Consider the following 23,371-nt stretch of genomic DNA (forward strand, 5'->3'; position numbering starts at 1 on the left):
ATTCTACACTTGAGAGCAATGTAGCGCCTTTAGCGTGTAAATTGTACATATGCTACACTTGAGAGCACTGTAGCGTCTTTAGCTGTAAATTGTACATATTCTACACTTGCACCAGACCAGCTAGATGTCTTCATGTTTTGTGCCTAGCACAAGCTCATTCACAGGCGGACAGGCCATCGGGAGCACCTGGACATCTTCTGGTGGCCTGATGGTCATTTTGGCCTGCCATGAACAGTCAACTTGAGCAGCTTTTTTTCCCTGTTTCCTTGCTAATTAGAGAAATATGTAGGCATAATGTGCCACTCTTCCAAAAGAAGGGAACGTGATATTTTTTGCCAGATAGATAAATCAGACATGGGCAGTGGTAGTTTATAATTGGCACATTCAAATGCTCCCTGTCAGAGAAGAATATGTCGCCACGCCTATATCCATAATTCACACCTTTAGCAGAAAGTTTTATTTATCGCCGAAGTTTAGACAACCTGGCAGGGCGAAATAGGCCGTTTCCACCACGGTTTTCACACTCATAGTAGGGGCCTTAGTGAGTGTGGTGAAGTCCTTTGAGCTCTTAACATTGTAGACACAGGCTACATAAAAGCTGTTTTAAGCATTTAAAGGAAGTTGCATGTACAGTACCAGTTAAAAGTTTGGACACACTCATTTTTTGAGAAGATTTTTCTTTGATTTTTATTATTTTCTACATGGTAGATAAAACTTATTTTGTTCAGTACATCATTCCATATGTGTTCTTTCGTAGTTTAAATGTCTTCAGTATAAATCTACAATGTAGAAAATAATAAAAGTAAAGAAAACACTTGACTGGTACTGTAGTTTGGTTGCTAAACTTTTGGAGTGACAGTGTTTCTTTTGAAAGTCAGTGGCCCATATCGTCCATATGGATGAGATGGGTGTTATCCACAGGTATTTGTGTCCCTCTGTAATTATGCAGAAGTTGCAATCACCATGCATTCCTGGAATACAATGAACAATTCAAGTTGTCAGTCCATAGAATGACAGATATTTGGTTTGATACCCTGCAGCATGTAGGGTAGAATAGCATTTCAAATATGTGTATGATATGCTGCACCAACAGAGCTGAACTAAAAGCAGACTACTCTGAATGTGCAGGCTGTGCATCACTTTAGAGACAAAATCATTTGTCTAACTGTATCTTTGGGAGGCTATTTGAGTTGCAGAGCTGATAGGCTATCAAATCACATAGCCTGTTTATGTGCTAGTACATCATACACATGTTTACTATAAAAGCTAGGCGGAGGGGGAAGAATGGCTGACAAAGCTACAATTATTCTGTAGTGGGAAGTTGGGCCCCTCTGTAAGAAGAAGAGCATGCTTGTCAAACTGCTGTTGGGAAAATAGCTAAAACTACAATTTACGCAAAACATTTGGTTTATTTTAACATTGTGATCACACAATGATCTCACCATTTTGGAGGCCAACATTACATTACATACTTCTACGTATAATTAATTTAATTGGCAAGCTTTTTTGTGTTCCGAGTCTTTGCAACTGTCCGAATAGTCCAGCCTAGACTGAAAGCAGGCCTGTCCAATGTACTCCATGTTTTATTTGAATCATCATTTGAGTCATTTTAATTATTCTACAGATAAGTTATTTATTATTTCTTTCTTTTTTTTTAAGAGACACCTTGGATTGCTGGTGTTACGTGCACGGCTCAATGCGTGAAACAGAAAGGGGAGGCCACGCAGGGCCTAGCCCCGCCAGGGTCGTAACACTGGCCAGGGTGCTAAATAGTTAGCTGTCACGTTAGCTTACCTTGTTTCTCGTATGAACAAAAACAAAACATCAGCTGAAATATAGGCTTTAATTAACCCACAGGTGTACTTATATCTTTATCTGATCATCACAGCTAGAATCACATAATAAGCTATGTACCTAGCCTAACCTATGTATGGGTTAATCAACAGCATAGCTAATCAAAAACATTAGCCTATACTACGCGCAAATCTCAGAGTCTAGCTCTAGCCGGGCTCCCCGAAATTCTTCTGCATATCTTTTGCTGTGCAGTCAAATGGGGCCCAAACAGATTGGACGTGGTTTCGATGTGCCAGTTACTGAAAAAAATAAGTGTGTGTACTAGCAAGGCATCAGTCACAGCAGCTCTTTTCTCACTAGTTAAAAATGCACCTATAGTGTGCCAGCATATGCTTCCCAAATTGAAAGTAATTGATGATTGTGTTGTGCTTATGTAGTAAGAATGTGATATGAAAAGCTCTGAATATCTTTTTATGTTTATGTGCACAATACGAAACCAGGGTTGGGGATCTCAAAGCTGAGCTCGGTAGGAAGAGAAAAGAGATGGTATGATGAAAGATGAACATGCACTGCAGTGCGAGACAGAAACCAGAGAAGATGAGAATAGCCTTTAAAAGGTCTGTTGGTAACACTGTTGAAAGACTGCCAAACTGATCAAACTACAAAACTATCGATACGCAAGTGGTAGCCTATGTTTCTGTCTGGACTGTCTTATGTACCTGTGGACGTCTGCTACAGTTGGTTGTTGAGATTTCAAATGATGGTACTTTTCAGGTACTTTTCATACAGAAATGTGATTTGTCAGTGTATTAATTGGAAGGAAAGGTTTATGGCAATGCTATTATCGCGCCCAGATGCCACAGACCTCAGAGGGTTCATCTTTATTTCATTAAAACTTTTCGTTTCTGGTAGATTGTGTCAGTGTACTATAAGGTAGGTGCTAAGATTACAGGACTTGTATCACACAGAAATATTCCTGATACACTATTGCATGCCTGTCTGTTGCCTGCTGCTATTGCAACAGTACAATATTGAGTGAATTGTCTAAACAAGTATGTTGCAGCTGTATGTTGTGTTAATCAGGCATAGTGTTCTAAGTGTGGGCTATACTCTATGATGTAATGGGAATAGGATCTGGTTTTAAACTGACACATGGGAGCTATGAAATCTTGCCATGGTAAAATGTTCATTTAAGGTTTTATGTGTACGTTTGATCTGGAATGTGATGAAACATCTCCCTCTCTCTCTGCGAGCATCCCCCTCCCCCCTACACACACACACACACACACACACACACACACACACACACAGAAAGCCCAATCTTCACCACAGGCATTATTAATGAAGTAAAATGACCGCATTAATATTTTAAGGGTGTCACCGGTGGAACGGTCATGATCCTCTGAACTGTTTGTGTGTGTGTGTGTGTGTGTGTGTGTGTGTGTGTGTGTGTGTGTGTGTGTGTGTGTGTGTGTGTGTGTGTGTGTGTGTGTGTGTGTGTGTGTGTGTGTGGATGGGTGTGTGGAGTGGAAGTCTGTGTCTATGTGTTTCTGTAGTGGGAGATGATCATTATATTTGTGTGTCTTTGCATAGTGTGTATCAGAGAAGAAATATGTGCATTTGTCATCAATACAGTGTCTGATACTTCAGTGTTAACATGGCCAAACAATATGATGACAATCTGCATGTATTTCTGTAAGCCATCCCTAATTCCTTGTGAGCGCATGATTACATGAAGTGCCAAAAGGTAGGAAAATCAGAACATTGAAACACCCAACATTGTGCACTTGCAAATTCACATATTCTTTCTTTCTCCCTCCCTCTCTCACACACACACATGCGCACACACACACACACACACACACACACACACACACACACACACACACACTTCAAGGTCCAGGAGGCAATTTCCACCATTGCTCTAGTGAGACCACTTCATTAAAACTAGATGGAGAGCCGCACGGCCAGCTCCTTCAGAATCATATGAGAACGAAGGAAACAGAATCACATGAGAACGAAGGAAACGGAGTGAGAGACAAAAGGGAGAGGAGAAGAATCTCATTCTTCCCCCTCCTCTCTTGCTCCTCCTTCACACACTTCCCTCCACGTTTCAGCTTGGCTGAGGACCAAACAAGAAATAAGTAGAGAGAGAGAGAGAGAGAGAGAGAGAGAGAGAGAGACATGTGATTTCAAGATGCCTTTTTCAGCTGCCATGGAATGCATATTCCTAATCTATAGCTGCTATGGAATGCATATTCCTAATCTATGGCTGCATTTTGACAATTGAGCTGCATGAGGTTTTCTACCACATTTAATTTCAATACCTGTAGATTTATAAAATGAGTGAGGTACCATCTGCCAGTGTTTGTGTGGTGTGTACTGAGTGCTACTGTATGGGGCTTGCCTGTGCCTTGGTTGTTCTGTTCATCAGTAGGCTGTGCTGCACACAGTGAGTGTTGTTATGTGATGCCTGATCTTGTTACCACTGCGTGTGTCGAAGCTGATGCAGAGAGCGTGCCGGTTGTCACTGCCCAGTGCGCTCCGATGCCCGTGGACCATTGTTTCACTGTCTGAATGAACTTCACTAATGAACTCTTGTGGGAATCTCCAGCTTGTCTGTGGAGGTTTTAGAGAGCATATGGACTTAGTGTAGACAGAACTCGTGAGGAAGAGAGGGAGACTGTTGCCTGCACACTTTAGGTTTGTAATCAAGAGGTATTTGTCATCAAGTGCTTTTTGGGTGCATTCACATCATGAGAGTGATAACGTTGTTGTAATATGGTCATGACCGCTTCCGTATCCTGTCATGAATCATCTTGACAGTCTGTTTTCAGTGACCATTATTGATGTTGTCATGGCACACCTATGAATTCTGGATGCTATAACTGCCTTGGTCCTATATTTGTACATTTTACAAGTCCACAGCAAGATGCTAAATCTGTTTACATGGAGGAAACTACTTTCATGTCAAGGCAAAATCAGTTCATATCATACACATAATCATAAAGGCCTGTATTGTTTGGATGTGCCTGTGCAAAGTTCATCAGTGTAAAGGATTTTGCAGAATGTTTAATCCACATTATAATCTGTATTCAAACCCCAAACATAGTACAATTTATATTTCTTCTAGTAGGTGGCATTAACATGACAATTCGTGCTGTATGCGCTGACTGCAATGTAAGAGCAAGATATGTGTTGCATTCGATTTTGTGCTTCATTAAAAAAAATAAAAGGAGGTAAGTACTTTTTTTTTAAACCATCTTGAGATTCTTTTTGACGATACATGATCACTTGAAGGAGCGATGAAGACTAGTGTAGTTCCCACTAGCTGTCCTGTTTATTTCATATGAAGTTTGTTGGTATTTGCAAGTCAAGTCTCTTGGCTGTTAGCTACTTCACAATGGCTATTTAGAGTTACAGATAGCATTTGTTCCCATTCTTTATATAGTCTATATAGTAGGCAAATAACACAGCGTTTGTATGTACAATGTAATGTCACACAGTACACTTACATTCTTTAAAACTAAAAAGGCTTGCCTTTTATCAGTGCCAAAGTAACGAACAAAACAACCAAAGCATTATGCACAAAACAACATTCTTATAACAGTATTGTATATCAGATTATAGTCAAATTAACAATACTAATAACTATAATAATATAAAAATGAGGACTTCTGACAAATACCTTAGAATGACAAATGAGTTTTAAAGAGGTGAGTCTTTAAAGGCTTTAGCTCTTTGAATATACCATGGCTGTCATTTGATCAAATAGCACCAGGTAGGTCATTCCACCACCGAGGTACCACTAATGAAAAGAGTCTCTTGCTGTGGGGGGAAGGCAAAGACAACAGATGTTCTTCAGAGGAAGTGCTCGAGTTCTTCCTAGATCTCGATAAGGTGCATTGCACACAATTAAGGAAGACAGTCAACTTATTTTGAACATTAGCTGATAAATATTCTAATAGCGGAGTGTGTGGGTCATTGCTGTTAGAGAATTGCTGCCCTGCGCCTTGTTAGATAATATTTACTGCTCATGCAACAGGTGGTAGGAGAGTCCAACCTTTCTTTCATAGCGAGAACTGTTGGCATTGGCGTAATTGCATAGGTTACTGTGTGCAACGCTCCACTGCTGGTGCGGCACAATCACATTTGCATTTTCTTTTGCGAAAAAAAATTACCTCTAGTATGAGTAAATAATAATAAATTGCTACCCAGTTATTTCTAGGAGTGTAATGAAAATGTGTTTGTGTCATTAATCATCCATAACTTGAGATTTATCTTAACTTGTTAGTATCTTGGATAAAAGTATTTACTCAAAGCTCATAGACAAACCAAGACAGTCCAAATACACCAACCTTCTTAATATAGTTTTATTATTATTTCTGCGTTTGCACAAACGTGGCACATTTATGATTTTGCCTTGTCATGAATGTAGTGTTTCCGCCAAGTAGTATTTCCTCCACAGTAATATTTGCGAATGGAATGAGTTCCAGCCTGTGTTGTGTTCTGAGTGTCAGCCATTGTGATGTTCCTGCAAGGCTTCGTTAGTACACCCACCTCCTCACACCTGCCTCCTCACACTGTAACCTCAAGAATGAACTGCTTTATATTCAGGATTGTTCACACCTTTAATTTTCTGTGTTTATCGTTCTCTCTTGTAACCATGTCATTTCCTTCCACTTGTGTTTTCGTATGGTGGGTTTCTCTCTACCAGTTCCCAGCTGTGCTCCCTATTTCTGCCTGACACACACACACACACACACACACACACACACACACACACACACACACAGTGGGATTAGAGGGCATTACCTGTGCACTGAGGCGAGGAGAATTGAATAATGCTTAGTGTCGTGTTCAAATTGAGAAAGGAAAAAAACTCTTTAAAGGCTGTTATTAATTTTCATCAGGGAGAGATAAAGTTTTCTTCCTCTCTCTTCAGTTTCATATTAAATACTAAATTGGGACAAACTGCTGCTAGTGTTATTTTCCCTTGCAGCTAATTCCTGCGCAGACTAAATGTGTGACATGTGCTTTTGAGCTTGTGGGATAGAGTATGATGTAATAACTCATATGTCCATTTGTTTTGTTTTTTTACACTGACCTCTTTTGCATTCGGACCGATATGCAGAACCTGTCATCCAAAGTTAAGCCTGCTTAAGCCTGCTCCAATATCGCTTTTATGGGAACTTGCACGACTCTTCATTCTGGACATTCCCTTCTTTATGGGCCAATAATATGACAGGCAGCCCTTTCTAGTGGCTGTATTATGAAAGGCATGTGCCATCCCTTCAGTGTGCTCAATTAGTAGTTACGTTTACTCGCTTTTGAAAGTGGGTTTCAGTTCTTATCCCAACACAAATATACATGAGCGATCTAGACAGACAATGCATTTATACACAAAGTGAATATGCCATTCTCCATTCATTCTACAGTGCAAGTAACAATGCATTGCGTATGGTATTATATTGAATACGGTGGAAGTACAATTTAAAAAAAACATATGGTATAGGGAATGTTCGATATTCGAGGTGATTCACAGGCATCTCTGAAAGCAGTGGGCAACCCTGTGTATGACTCACAAATGGCAATGTGTTGAGAGAACATGCCAAGCTAAGGCATGAACTGGTAATCCAGACATAAAACCCTGACCTTTGAGTGTGTGTGTGTGTGTGTGTGTGTGTGTGTGTGTGTGTGTGTGTGTGTGTGTGTGTGTGTGTGTGTGTGTGTTAATTAAAATAAATCTCTATTTAATTTAATTTTTTGTCTAGTCTAGACTATGCATCCTATAGGTAGATATAATGCATCCAGATCGGGCACCTGTGGCAGTATACTTCCCATACAGCATGTGTGCCTTATTTTGGCTATGTATATCATATTGGGCTATGTTGTTGATACTGATGATGTGGCCACATTTCTTGTCCTTCTCTTTGGATGCCTAAAGGGTTCATATCCCAGTTTCTTCCCTCATCCTAATCTGGATTCATAATCCCTGGGGCTCTCAACCCCAACCCCTTCCCTTACCCCTCTCTGCTCTATCAACCCCAACCCCCTCCCTTACCCTAAGTATGCTCTATCACCCCCAACCCCAACCCCTTCTCTTACCCTAAGTATGCTCTATCAACCCCCTCCCTTACCCTAAGTATGCTCTATCACCCCCAACCCCAACCCCCTCCCTTACCCTAAGTATGCTCTATCACCCCCAACCCCTTCCCTTACCCTAAGTATGCTCTATCAACCCCCTAAGCAGATGGGTCCCCCCTGATGGCCGGCCCTAAGCAGATGGGTCCCCCCTGATGAGCTGGGTTCTGCTCAGGTTTTCTTCCTTCAGGGTTTTTCCTTGTGATATGATCTGTTTGATCCTTTCTATGAACATCCAAGTATTTGCTTAATCACACATGAGATAGTAACAGCAATTGTAATTTCTGTAACTGAATGCACTGGATTCATTGAATCACACTGGTTAAAAATACTAAAGCCACCTGCCCACAAATCATGTATATGTGAATATAGACACGTACACAACGTGCTTAACCGTAGTGTATTCAGTAAGTGCCTCTATAAATGTCACTGTCATTACCACGCCACTATTTTTGGCCCGTAGTTAAAATGATTCTTCTTTAGTAATTTCATTAATTTCTTTCCTTTCTCAACAAAGCAATTCTATGCTGGGTCTGTGAGTAGGTTGTATAACCCTGCATCTGGGCTTGAGTATTGGGCCACCAAACAGAAGTGCACACGACGTCTCATAACAGTCCTGAGGCCACTTTTGGTCATTGAGACACATTGATGTCATTTTACATTTACATTTAGTCATTTTAGCAGACGCTTTTATCCAAAGCAACTTACATATGTGCGACTTACAATGTATACACATTTTACATTTTACATTTACACTGATGGCACACTGCACATCAGGAGCAATTAGGGGTTCAGTGTCTTGCTCAAGGACACTTCGACAGGGAATCGAACTAGCAACCTTCTGATTACTAAACGACTTCTCTACCGCCTGTACCACTGTCGCCCCATGATGTCCTAACTCTGAATGCATTACATATGGCCACGACATGTTGCTCGTGGAAAAGAAATGGGGGATACACACCTAGAGTCTATTCAAAACTGATATACGTGTATATTTGATGTTCTGTTGGTCAAAAACATGCTTTTTGTTTCTTTATTATTTCCCCTCACCCTCAAATACCCCACACCTCTATTAAATCACCCCTTGTTTGATTATGCTGCCCTCATACAGTACTCTTTTCACGACGGTTGGCCCAATACAGCTCTTTTTGAATTGGATATGACAGAGAGAGAGAGAGAGAGAGAGAGAGAGGGGGAGAGAGAGAGAGAGAGAGAGAATGAGTGATGTGTAAGGTTTCACAGTGAATGGAATGTGATCACTGGAGTGAGAGGAAGACCACAGACCATGGGTTTTTTATTACTCCAAGTTATTGTACTAGGATGTACCGGAGCGAGCCTGTGTGTGTCCGATGCTGTTGACAGTACATTGGTCTCCTTAGTGTTAGTTTGGTCTTTTTGGCAGACTGCCCCAACATTTCACAATGCTTCTCTTGCCCCTTATTATGGAGATTGGTGACATTTTTAACTTGGCGTCAGCTGATATCGATTTTTGTTCCCTTTATAAATAGCACGTATTTGCGCCACCTTAGGGTATTTGTGTTGTGTGTGTGTGTGTGTGTGTGTGTGTGTGTGTGTGTGTGTGTGTGTGTGTGTGTGTGTGTTAAGAATGTGCTTAAAGTCGGCACAATTTGAGAACACTCCCTGGGGAGTCTCTGTATTATCGACCAATGGTAAGAGAGCAGCCGTTCTCTCCCTCCCTTGTCCTATTTTCTTTCCGTCCTAGACGTATTGCTTGCTCTATCACTCTGTCTTTCTTCCCTGGAACTGCATCCCCCACGCGGGGTGAACATGCGCACGCTTGTATCTACAGTATGTTCACATGTGGACATCGATCTCATAATATCATTTTTATGTTGTAGAATTCTAAGTGTATCTTCATCTGTCTGTCTGTGTGTATATCTCTGCTGTCTGTGTGTCTGTCTGTGTGTGTGTCCATGAACTGAGGTACATGTATGTCATCTTTCTCAAGAGGTTCCATTGGGAATGAGCCCGTTCCCCTGGTGTTTGATGACAACAGGCTCCTTTTGGAAAACGTATGTTCAGCTTGCCATCATCACTCAGGGTGGTGACCCTGTCTTGTCATGGCTGTATAAATGATCAGAGAGCACTTCCTGTCCTAACTGGCACTTCGACTAGTAACTTGCAGTTACATTTCTGCACTTCTTTCTTTCTTTTTTATTTCATTTTGTTATATTTCTTATGTAAAGTAGTATTTATTTATTGTTACACCAGGTTATATTGCTCGTAGCTTGAATATTCTCTCCCTTGTACGTCGCTTTGGACAAAAGCGTCTGCTAAATGACTAAATGTAAATGTAAATGTAAATGCACTGTGTCGGTGTGTGTATCCTAAGAGAAACACACCTAGGTTCACTTGGCACACACTCAGGCCTCCAGACCTCTATTCCCAGAGCCGGTCCTTGGTGGAGGAGCTTGTGTAGAAATGGCTCTGAATCACAACGGAAGGTCACTGAGGTCTAATCAGGACCCTCACCTCGGCCTATCCCAGGAGAGGGTCACCTTCCCAGGGTCAGTGGATGAGTGCCCTGACCCTCCCCCATCCCCATCTTATTTGGAGGCTGGAACATGGTTGTCAGCAGAGTGTGGAGTTCTTGGTGTCTCAGGCAGAGAGCAGTATAATGAGTAGGTGTTTTCAATTAAGACGCTACTGGAAAATTGCCATTCTGTCAAAAGCTATACTTGGCATTCTCTCTAACTCTCCATGTATTTGCCCCCACCCCCATCACTAACTTGGCATTCTCTCGAACTCTCCATGTATTTGCCCCCACCCCCATCACTAACTTGGCATTCTCTCAAACTCTCCATGTATATGCCCCCCCCCACCCCCATCACTAACGTGCGCTGCTTGCTCTGCATCCTTCCACACTCAGCAGAATGGGGAATAAGGGGGCGAAGAATTTGCTACTGACCTGGGAGCTGTTGGTGTCTGGTGGAGACACACTGATGGAGACACACTGGTGGAGACACACTGATGGAGACACACTGATGGAGACACACTGGTGGAGACACACTGATGGAGACACACTGGTGGAGAGACACTGACCTGAGAGACACACTGGTGGAGAGACACTGACCTGAGAGACACACTGGTGGAGACACACTGACCTGAGAGACACTGACCTGAGATCTGTTGGTGTCTGGTGGAGACACACTGGTGGGATTCTTCTCAGATCTGGCTTTGAGGGGGTGGCACAATGTGTTTGCCTTGACAGGCTGGCAAGCAAGTGGAGGAAGGGAAAAAGTGATGTGTTTTTATTTTAATTTAATAAGAGCACTCTTATGAAATGCCTCCCCTGTGGAGCCTCATAGAATCCAAGTGGAAGACAACAGGGACACACAGGCTGTGCTGAAGGAAGCCTGTCACTTAAGACTCATCATTGCATTACATATCATATTACAGACTTATTTTTACATCCTTGCCAACCCTCATGTGTTTGCTGTGCAGTGGTGAGGCGCTACATGCATTATACCAAAAGGTCAACCTACCTGAATATGCCATGTATTAATTCATTTAGCCAAGGAGAGGTGAGCAACCATTATTCCCCTTGTATTTTCAGTAAGACATACTGTGATATCAACAAGATCTCAGTATCATGCCTGCCAGGGTGCACTTTGGTTCAAAAGTGTTGATGTGACTTGTGTCTGTATAATGTCATGAGAAAATGCCTGCTGGTTTAGACACTCATAACAGTCCATATACTATGGAATGGCTGCACTAGCCGGCAAATAACACATTATATGAGGAGCTCAACAACATGTCAAGGGTCACCTCATAGAGAGGACCAACAAGTCATGCCCGTCTTTGCAGGAAAAAATGAACTTGTGGAAAAAAAGTGAACTTATGGAAAAAAGTGAACTTATGGCATACCACTTTAACCCTTTAAAAGAGGCAGATCTCTGAAGGGTGCAAATTCCTGAACACACACATTCTGTTTTTTTACACACCCTCTTATGCCACATGGTAAAGCACACCTTTGAGCTTCTCAACTCTGACCTTAGGAAGCCAGGGGTCACTGGCTGTAAATTCCCAAGAGCAGGTGTGTGTTTAATGTATTTTGTTCACTGAAAGCATCGTTCAGTATCTCTGTATTTAGATAGATGTAAGATGTTTAACCATATTCAAACATACTAAGACTCTTAATATTGACGTTTTACCAACCAACACAACTAACTAATTCTAACACAAAAATCTTAGTTTAAGTCTTAAGTGATGTATTTGCCGAGAAGTCTCTTTAAGTAAATGCTGTATGAAAGTCAATCTAATAAATGCTCTGTCATATTGTACATGGTTGGTCAGATGTCTAGGGTGAACTCTACAGCATTGTTCAATTAGTATTATACTGTATTCGCCACGCTGCACTACATCCTCACCATAGTGTGGTATCCAACTGTCACTCTTTGTCTCTGTGACTGGCAGAGAAATATTAAAGGCACAGACATTGCTGGACTTCATTGAAATAACCTGCGCTGTAGTGTATAGTGTTTCTGAAGCCTTGCCAAAGCAATGGCGGCCGCGGGGGCTTGATCCCTTCTTCCACAGGTAGTGTTGTACATCATAGATCATTCTCCCCGGGGGACCAGCTTAAGAGTAACCTTGCCCCCACATCCCCCCTCCTCAGAGAGCTGGTGGAGAGACAACACACTCAAACAGAGGTCAGTGGAACCATACAACCACTAGAAGCAAGTTAGTATTGTATCAGTATTGGCATAGAATGCCAGGTAAGCCGTAGAGGTAGTGAAGCTGTGTTCTAAACTTCACTGCCGTCTGCAGTTGCTCTCTCTCTCCTCCGTTTCCCCCCTAACCACCTGATCTGCTTCTATTCTCTCTTTGTTCCATGGACGCCTAGACATTCTTGACATTTGCAAAGGTTGAAAGACAAAGTACCTTTGTGTCCTAATAAGGGTGAGCACCGACTGAATATGAATTGTGGGGAGGCGGAAGGGCAGCCGGGAGGCCACTTGTCCCGGGCAGACAGGTGAAGGGCGGGGCATGGCTGTGGGTACCTAATGACAGGAGGACCAGAGCAGGCGCAGTGAAGGACAGACTGATCAAATGTGTGTGTTTCTGCAGTGAAGGAACAGTGAAGGAACAGGCTGATCAAATGTGTGTGTTTCTGCAGTGAAGGAACAGGCTGATCAAATGTGTGTGTTACTGCAGTGAAGGAACAGGCTGATCAAATGTGTGTGTTTCTGCAGTGAAGGAACAGGCTGATCAAATGTGTGTGTTACTGCAGTGAAGGGACAGGCTGATCAAATGTGTGTGTTACTGCAGTGAAGGAACAGGCTGATCAAATGTGTGTGTTACTGCAGTGAAGGAACAGGCTGATCAAATGTGTGTGTTACTGCAGTGAAGGAACATGCTGATCAAATGTGTGTGTTACTGCAGTGAAGGGACAGGCTGATCAAATGTGTGTGTTACTGCAGTGAAGGAACAGGCTGATCAAATGTGTGTGTTACTGCAGTGAAGGGACAGGCTGATCAAATGTGTGTGTTTCTGCAGTGAAGGAACAGACTGATCAAATGTGTGTGTTACTGCAGTGAAGGAACAGGCTGATCAAATGTGTGTGTTACTGCAGTGAAGGAACAGTGAAGGAACAGGCTGATCAAATGTGTGTGTTACTGCAGTGAAGGAACAGTGAAGGAACAGGCTGATCAAATGTGTGTGTTACTGCAGTGAAGGAACAGTGAAGGAACAGGCTGATCAAATGTGTGTGTTTCTGCAGTGAAGGAACAGTGAAGGAACAGTGAGGGAACAGGCTGATCAAATGTGTGTGTTTCTGCAGTGAAGGAACAGTGAAGGAACAGTGAGGGAACAGGCTGATCAAATGTGTGTTACTGCAGTGAAGGAACAGACTGATCAAGTGTGTGTTACTGCAGTAACTGTGACATAGTTGTCAAATACTCTTAAGATTAGAAAATACACGATATAGCTTCTCAGAGTGTAGCCCACACACATTCATATACAAAGACTTCGCTAAGTACCCCCCACCCCCCTTCCAAACGGCACAAACCTGTGACAGTGAAGTTGGGAGTGGAGCGAGCAGAGGTAAGTGAGGCTTTAGGAGTAGATGGACGAGGTTGAACATTAATTGATAAATTATTAACGAGGGACAGAATTATAGGATGGAAGTATTCAGCCTCTGGCTGGTGTTCACTGGATGGTGGAATGGTAGGCAGGAGGTGAAACATGCTGTCACTGTTGAAAAAGCACCCAGTGAACAGTTTTGTTCCTGAGAAACAACCTCACACTAAAAGTAAAACTACTTGTAAAACCATCTTGACAAGAAGAGCTAATAGAACCTACTATATTCCATCACATTAAGTACAAATGTCCTTCAATATGCCATTCAAAACAGATGGTAGGCTATTGCATCACTTTCATATTGGAAGCAAACATATTGAAAAAAAAAACGGAATTATTTTGACTGAGAATGATTATCTCTTTTTTCCCTGTCATTTGGAAAATAATAATAATAATAATAATAATGATAATTCATTTAATTTATAGCGCACTCTATATTCATCTGAATCTCAGAGTGCTACAGTAAAAACATAGTTAAAAAAAACATAGTTAAAACAACCTATAATAAACATAGTTAAAAGCATAGTTAAGAACATAGTTAAATGTAGACACACTGCCTAAAGTTACACTTTCTGGTTGGAATATTCTAGTGCAACACACAAAGATGTATTAAACAATAAAAGACAGCATGGCTGGCCGCTGTGAAGGGGCCCTCCGTGTGTTCCTGTGCTGCATTAGAGCTTTCTACCCTGAGACTGTGCTGAGGATCCTGTGTTGCATTAGAGCTTTTTACCCTGAGACTGTGCTGAGGATCCTGTGTTGCATTAGAGCTTTTTACCCTGAGACTGTGTTAAGGATCCTGTGTTGCATTAGAGCTTTTTACCCTGAGACTGTGTTGAGGATCCTGACTCTGAGCATTAGAGCTTTTTACCCTGAGACTGTGCTGAAGATCCTGACTCGGAGCCTGATCTTCCAATAAGGAAGTTACTGCCGAGCCAATATTAGCCCAGCTGAGCGTTCTTTCACCCATGAGTGGGTTGCCACGGAAACATTACATAAGAGGAGCAGGAAGGACATCCCTTGCTGATTGGGTGATGGGAGACTGGGTGGCAGATCTTCCCTGCTTCAAGACGCTTTGGTCTCTGTAGCTGAAGCTGTCAGGTAACAGCTCCTGCCAATCTTCAGACTGCTCCCCTCGACTGCTTGCCTCCTCTTCCTCTTATGAAATGCTAAGTGATTAAAGCAGAACTCAAGTTGCCTCGTTCTGGCAGCCATGTGTCCTCGTTCCATGGCCATGTGTTTTTGATGGCTTTTATTTGACTATTGTTGTTTGTCTAAATTCTTACAAATCTGATTTAGCAGCACGTATGTACAGGTTCTACCTTTTTAGAATGAACAAAAGCCCAATCAGCACCAGAGCCAAGTAATAGTTTGTTTTTGGATCTACTTTTTTAAAAATAACTTTATAAAACCACCCATGTCTGGGGTGTCAGAGCATTACATTTTTTCCTGAACATGTGATACTTTGGTTTTGACGTGAGGTCTGTTGTTTGAAATATTTTTGATGCATTTGTTTGATTTTCACTACATGAAAATGTTTGCATATTAGGTTGCTTATCATTTAATTGACTGTAAATAGTATCCATGTTTACCTACTCCTTAATGGTAACCAAAACCCTCCTATTTTTGCAGGCTCTTTCTGGTCTGCAGCACGAGCTTCTGCTGTCCAGAGACTGAACCCTTAATGTGCTGTAGCATAACCGTAGCGTAGCATGAACCCTTAATGAACTGTAGCATAACCGTAGCGTAGCATGAACACTTAATGTGCTGTAGCATAACCATAGCGTAGCATGAACCCATAATGTGCTGTAGCATAACCGTAGCGTAGCATGAACCCATAATGTACTGTAGCATAACCGTAGCGTAGCATGAACCCTTAATGTGCTGTACAATGGCTCTACCAGTTGGACCACTGGAAATTCACAGTATAGTCCTCTGTGTTGTTGGCAGGTGCAGATCTGGATGGCCTGATGGATCTGGAGACACTGTATCGTGGCGTAGAGCAGAATCTAAACCACAGCCGCCGGGCACGCAGACAAGCACAGGACGGAGCGTACAACATTGAGGTCATGCTTGGAGTGGACGACTCAGTGGAGCAGTTTCATGGCCATGAGCACATCCAGATGTATCTGCTCACACTCATGAACATTGTAAGTATGCCAGAAGTCCTTCACATTTTTATTGAAAAGGAGTATTGTGTGGTGGTTTGTTACCGCAGTAACGACTGGAACACTTTAGGGTAGTGTGTGTGGTGCTGCAGCAAGTCACGAGGAGGACATCTTGTTTTTATCTTTGTCTTTGCTTTTGTCTTTGCTTTTGTCTTTGTCTCGGTGTGCTTCAGTGTACCTGCAATTAATGTGACTAACAGTGAAATGTACATTTAAATATTAGGGTTGAAACAACTAGTTTGATCATCCAGACAGTCATGATCCCCAAGTCCACTGACCTGATTCTCCTATGGTTATTGCACTATTCATTATGATACAGTGATTTTGCTGGAACACAAGTTTTGATATTGAGACTTTCTCTGAATGCCAGCTCAGGACAGTGGCTTTCCAGGAAAGGGCTTTATCTACTGTCTGCTGTGACATAACAGAGTCTCTGTGCCCTGCCTGTGTGTGTGTGTGTGTGTGTGTGTGTGTGTGTGTGTGTGTGTGTGTGTGTGTGTGTGTGTGTGTGTGTGTGTGTGTATCTGAGTCTCTGTGCCCTGCCTGTGTGTGTGTGTGTGTGTGAGAGAGAGTGTGTGTGTGTGTGTGTGTGTGTGTGTGTGTGTATCTGAGTCTCTGCGCCCTGCCTGTGTGTGCACGTATTACACGGCATGGGGACAGTGACAATGAGTCAAGGAGACAATATTCTTGAGGACACAACAGAGTGCTTAGCTGGGCCATGACCCGCAGGCAGGCCTTTAATCTAGGAAAATGAAACCTGCTGAGTGAGAGAGACAGAGAGAGAATGAGGAAAGGAGATCAAGGGGGTGGGGGAAATAGGATTAAGAGTATGACATATTGTGTCTCTATTAACCTGTAGTCTGCAATGATAAAGAGAAAGATGGAGGAGGAGAAGCTATCAACAGGGAGAAGCTGCTGCCGACAGGTTTCAATCTGTCTAATGCATCTCCGTCCTTTTTTTCCAGTTTTTTCGCATCTGTTTTAACATAAGACTTGGGGTGAATATCAGCAACACAACGCATGCACGATCCAAAAGAGGGAAAGGCTATTTCCATGCTGCGATGTGCATAAATTAGATAAATTCAGATAAACATAAATGAATAAATAAATAAATAAATAAATAAGCATTCTCGCTCTCCCACGCATTCCCTCTGAGTTTGCTCCTTAGCTTCAGAAGTATAGAAGTACAGCGCTCCCGCCTGCCTGCCTGCCTGCCTGCCTGTCTGTTGGTAGGGAACATCAGGGGGAAGCAGGTGATACACTGAGGCTCAGATTGTGGTTTGTTGGGCTCACTTGGTTTTGTGCTCCTTATTCAGGGATAACCTGGTTGTGTGGATAGCTTAGCTGCTGTATCTACTCAGGAGTGTTGTTGTGTTTCTTCATATTTTACCTGACTGCGCTAGCTAATTTGTCTTTCAAGTAATGCAGACGGAGTATGAGCCGGGGCTTGAATTTTGTAATATTGAATCTCAAGGTTTGGGTTCACGCTGGTTGAGCGAATTTTGACATGTTAATGATATTAGTGGAAGATTGGCGAATTGATTCAATTCCCTTCTGACTTCAAAACCGGAGCACTGCAGCGTGTCTTCATTACAACCTTCTGCCTGACAACAAGAAGCCTCCTGGGAGCACAGAACAGGCACCAGTCAAAGCCAGGAGCATGTGGTATTCAGCATTTCCGTTTTTCACAATCTGAACGAGACGTTGCTATGTTCGGTGAGCCTCATGGAGTGTCTGAAATCATTAAAATGCCTTAGTTAATACTCCAACTAGCATCTGGAAACATGCATGCCCCCCCCCCCCCCCACCCTCCACCTCAGGTAAACAATCAAAATAACTTGTTGCTCCAGAAAAGCATTTCATCTGCTCTCCTCCCCCTTGGATCTGTATTCGTTGGGGAATACTAAAGATAGCTTTTGAGGAGAGCGAGTGATTTGTCTCCCTCACACTCTCCCTGTCTCTGTCTACCCTTGTAGTTCCTTGTCCTTATTGTCGCGCTTGATAGAAATTGATAGGTGTGGCTGTCACAGAGTGTGGCATGGGTTTTTGTCTCTCAGTTTTGTTCACACTTTCAGCAAAGAGGCCCGGGGGCTGGGGAGACCTCTCTCTCTCTTCATGCCTTCATTCCAAACGCTCTTCTTCTGAGAGGGCCAGGGGCTAGGGAGACCTCTCTCTCTCTTCATGCCTTCATTCCTAGCGCTCGTCTTCTGAGAGGCCCAGGGGCTAGGGAGACCTCTCTCTCTCTTCATGCCTTCATTCCTAGCGCTCGTCTTCTGAGAGGGCCAGGGGCTAGGGAGACCTCACTCTCTCTTCATGCCTTCATTCCAAACGCTCTTCTTCTCAGAGGCCCAGGGGCTAGGGAGACCTCTCTCTCTCTTCATGCCTTCATTCCTAGCGCTCGTCTTCTGAGAGGGCCATTCGGAGGTCATGGCAGACAATGTGTGGGTGTCCGGGTGTTCTGTCTGCAGGACTGTTAGACCAAGACTTCTGTCTATGTTTGTCTATTTGTGTGTGAGTGTGTCTGTCTGTTTCTGCCTGTCTGTGGACATGGACTGCATGTGCTGCTCTAATGGTGAAAGTCAATGTTTATGAATGGGTATTGGTCGAACAAATAAAACACATGGGTCTGTTTGTGAAGTGTGTGCCAGGCGCTGTGGGCCTGTGGATGGTCCGGTGTGCCTGTTGGAGCTGATCTGCTGACCCTCATTGGCTTTTAAGATGGAACAGAGGCGAACTCCTCCGAAAGATGCACAAACACATTGATCGCTCTCTCAGATAGGTCCATGGGAAATGATAGGGAATCAATGGCCCAGGACTGGAATCAAAAGATCCCGAGACCTCCCGGCTCACAGGCCCCTCCCCCGCACCTGTGCTCTCACATGGACCACTTGGCTTCGTCAAGGGCAGACGCAGAACCAGGGAGGAGGTGGTGATTTATTCCAGCAGTGAAGGTCTCTGTCAGAGGCTCCCTCAGAGGACTACATATTATTTCAAGTTATGAATCCTCCCAGGTTTTAGAAGGGATGAGGGTATGCCAGTCTGTCCTTAATGTACAGAACATTGTATTGTAATGACCCATAGACCTATTTTAATCACAAGTTTAAAAAAAATAGTTTAAAAAAAAATCTTTTAAACTCCTTTTGAGTTTCTTGTGATTTGATCAATACTGTAAAGGGTTATCCAAAGCACTGAAATGCTTTGTGTATTTCACAAATTCCAAACACTCTCTATTTGAATACTTCTTCAGTACACTTCAATTTAACATGAAAAAAAAGTCTGCTGTTTAAAAAGGCATTTGGGGGTTCAGGGAGCTTTGAGCACAGAGGAGGTGTGAGCAGGGTTTGTGTGGTTCAACACTACGTTACCATGTTCAACATATGATACTTCAGAGGGAGGGAAAGTGTGTAAACCAACGTTGCGTAATCTGATACAAACTAATACTAAAGCCAAATCTCCCCACTGGGTAACATATTGGAGCCCTTTGCCCATGTTTAATGAGATACTGTGAGCCATTGACCAGGTTATTGTGGCTACCCTCCCCCCTTGCCTATCCCCCCTCCCCCCCAAAGACAAATCTTGTGTAAAGGCCTTGAAGATGTCTGACGGCACAGCTGGGTCATTATGTAATCAGCCCCATGTACTACCCTGTACCAGGGGTGGAAATGTCAGACAGGTAATGACAGTCCAAAATGTCAGGTGAAAATGGCAGTGATCTGTAATGAGAGTGTGGGCAAACTTGACTCAGCTCATGGAAGGGAGGGAGTGGGGGATGAAGAGATTGCTTGTATAACCTCTTGTTTGTAGCCAACAGGGGTGGCTATCTTTTTTTCTTTTTTTTTTATTTTTTTTTTAGATTTATTGTTTGGGCTTTTGTGCCTTTAATCGATAGTGCAGTGAAGAGTGTGACAGGAAATGAGAGGGAGAAGAGGTGGGGAGTGGACAGGAGAAATGACATCGGGACGGATTCGAACCTGTGTCCTCCATGGGCGTCAAGCCCGAATGTGGTCGGGGCTACTGCTTGCACCACAGTGCCCCCCATGGGGTGGCTATCTTAACACTACAGGTAGCTGTGGAGGCTTATATTCGGGGCGGCACAGGAACCCTATGTGTTGTGTTGTCATGATCAGAGCTTCATACTATTAAGCCCAATTTATGGTCGTCCGTTTTTGCAGACAGGGAGAGCCCTCTCCGTCGTTGCAAACCCTCTCCGAGCGCCTGACGTGCACCTCCCAAATTGTTTAACTATCCGTCTCCGTCATCCTTCAATACATCGCTGTTTACCTTGTGGGTGGTAATATGCCAACATTAGATAGCTGGCTCAGACACCTCGCAAATCCCCGCAGACGTATTTTTCAGTTACAATAACAGGGTTTTTACATTGCACAGTTTGTCTGTTTCTCGGTAACTTTAAAAAAAATCTAAGCAAAAAAAAGTTAAACAAACAACTTTTATGTACAAATACGACCATCTACAGAGTTTGGTCCGCCATCTTTTTTTTTTTGAATTGCTTTGCAACACCCACAACCGTCAGAGAATCATAAACGTAAACGAGTCCGTTGAGGTAACTGCGTAACCACGCAGTAACGGAGTCGTAGGAGTAGTTTTCGGCCTTTAGACTATAAGGAGGCATGGAGTAACAGCATGGCCAAGAAAGATGAGGATTCACTTTAAGAGTCAGCAAAGTGTTCTTGTGAGTGTGAGCTCACTGTGTGAGCCTTGAGTTGGGCCTCTCTAGTGACGGGCTCCAAAGGTGATGGAAGAGATTAAAGATTCGGACAGGAATGAAAAGACAAGCGTCCATGTGTTCTAGTACAATGGTTCTCTCTCTGGCAAAAGAATGTACATCCTTGAATGGTGTATTTACTCAATGTCTGCACTCTCTTGAAACTTTCTTTTGTTTTGCCTGGGATATAGCCTTAAAGAGTTTGGCGAACAGAAGTAAGACTCGGATGTGTTGATTTTGATTCCATAGTCTGATATATGGTACCTCCATTTCTCTGGCCTCTTCTCCCTAACTCACAGCCTCCTCTCCTCTCCTCTCCTCTCCTCTCCTCTTCCTTGCCTCTCTCTCCTCTCCTCTCCTCTCTTCTCCTCTCCTCTCTCCTCTCCTCTCCTCTCCTGATCTCTCCTCTCCTCTCCTCTCCTCTCTTCTCCTCTCCTCTCTCCTCTCCTCTCCTCTCTTCTCCTCTCCTCTCTCCTCTCCTCTCCTCTCCTGATCTCTCCTCTCCTCTCCTCTCCTCTCTCCTCTCCTCTCCTGCTCCTCTCCTCTCCTCTCTCCTCCTTCAGAGCGCCACGGCTCCTGTGCTGGACCCTGCTGCATTATTAATCTCTTATTAATGATTTTCTGACTCGCTGACTGACCTCCAGGACTCCATTAGTTACCTGCAGGCTGAAACCTCACTCATGAAACCTCAGCCAGCATAGCACTCCTCACAAGGCCAGCAGTGGGGGCAACGCTAATGAGAGGTGCACTTTTAAAGGAAAAAGAGGGGGAAGACAGAGGGGGGATGTGTGTGTGTGTGTGTGTGTGTGTGTGTGTGTGTGTGTGTGTGTGTGTCAGATAGAGAGGGAGAAAGAAAGAAAGAAAGAAAGAAAGGAAGGGAGACACTGGGGGGATAGTGAGAAGAAGAAGGAACTGATAGGCATAGCAATCATGGAGGATTATTTAGTTATATGTTTGAGGTAGAATAAAAGTGTGTGCGTGCGTGTGTGTGCGTGTGTGGGTGCGTGCGTGTGCGTGCGTGAGTGTGTGTGCGTGCATGTGTGTGCGTGTGCGTGCGTGAGTGCGTGTGTGTGTGTGTGTGTGTGCGTGCGTGTGTGTGTTCGCGTGTGTGTGTGCGTGTGTGTGTGTGTGTGCGTGCGTGTGTGTGTGCGTGTGTGTGTGTGCGTGCGTTGTTGCGTGTTGCGTGCGTGAGTGCGTGCATGTGTGTGCGTGCGTGTGTGTGTGCGCGTGTGTGTGTGCGTGCATGTGTGTGCGTGTGCGTGTGCGTGTGCGTGCGTGAGTGCGTGCGTGTGTGTGCGTGCGTGTGTGTGTGTGTGTGTGTGCATGCGTGCGTGTGTGTGTGTGTGCGTGCGTGTGTGTGTGTGCATTCATGCCATACTATTTGTGTTTATGTCGGATAAGATGAGATATTCTCAAACAGTGGCCCAGAACCTGATTGTTGGTGTTTCCTAATGCAAAGCTCTGAAGCGCTCCAAAGGGTGGGGTCGAAAAGCAGACAGGGGAGGCCCATGGCCTGTGTCTCCTGCTCATTAGGCTTCAGCACATTGTGTCTGGGTCACCTAGAGGTCAACTGTACCCTGACTGGGCTAGCCCATTACCATTGGAACAGACTGGAATGGGGTACCACTGCAACGTGAGTGTGCTGGGAGATGTTCTTGCTTCGACCCAGTGTCTTTATTCACCCACTAGTATTCAGAAATGTGTTGTGGCCATGTCCAGGAGGGGGGGGGGGGGGGGGGGGGGGGGGGGGGGGGGGGGGGGGGGGGGTTGGGGGGTTCTAATATATTAGATTCTAGTAAATTAGAGTTTTATATATATTGTAAGTGCAAACTGGGGCTGCACTGTGACACTGTTCAAACAGTTCTCTTCACTTTTATGGATGAAATTGCATGACTGCGATTTCTTTGCCATAATGCAGTGTAACTGTCAAGACAGCACATGATTCATTAGGTTCAGCGTTCACTCTGCTGCGTCTCCTTGGAGGTGTGTAAAGGATAGGTAGCATACAGAAAGGCCCATGTCCAGCTGCGTCTCCTTGGAGGTGTGTAAAGGATAGGTAGCATACAGAAAGGTTCACTCTGCTGCGTCTCCTTGGAGGAGGTGTGTAAGGGACAGGTAGCATACAGAAAGGCCCATGTCCAGCCAGGCTAGAAGAACTGGGGTGAGGGGTGACACTGGGCCCCAAACTCATCTCAAATGTTATGGTTGCTAAGTAACCGGACTCAAGCATTGACGAAAAAGGATGAAAGACAAGAGAAGTTAGCAGGAGGGAACGTGTTGAGATTATCCATTCCTTTTTGTGACCATGTCAAGACTGTTAACCTTCATATGAATTTTCCATAGAGATATTTTGCCATTTCCTATTGTCTCTTCATCATTCACTATATGTGTACGCATAACAACACGTTTACCTATCAAACATTCTCTATATGTGTACGCA

At 43.7% G+C, this 23,371-nt stretch overlaps 1 protein-coding gene across 1 annotated transcript in view; it reads left to right on the forward strand.

Annotated features, from left to right (window-relative positions):
• Window positions 1-23,371, forward strand: part of LOC105906701 (A disintegrin and metalloproteinase with thrombospondin motifs 2-like) — a 143,317-nt gene that overhangs the window by 81,139 nt on the left and 38,807 nt on the right. Inside the window, exon 4 of the mRNA XM_031586787.2 lies at window positions 15,991-16,190. Within this exon, the coding sequence (XP_031442647.1) occupies window positions 15,991-16,190 (200 nt within the window). The remainder of the gene's footprint in view (window positions 1-15,990; window positions 16,191-23,371) is intronic.

The sequence above is a fragment of the Clupea harengus genome, chromosome 20, assembly GCF_900700415.2.
Source record: "Clupea harengus chromosome 20, Ch_v2.0.2, whole genome shotgun sequence".
Taxonomy (NCBI): Eukaryota; Metazoa; Chordata; class Actinopteri; order Clupeiformes; family Clupeidae; genus Clupea; species Clupea harengus.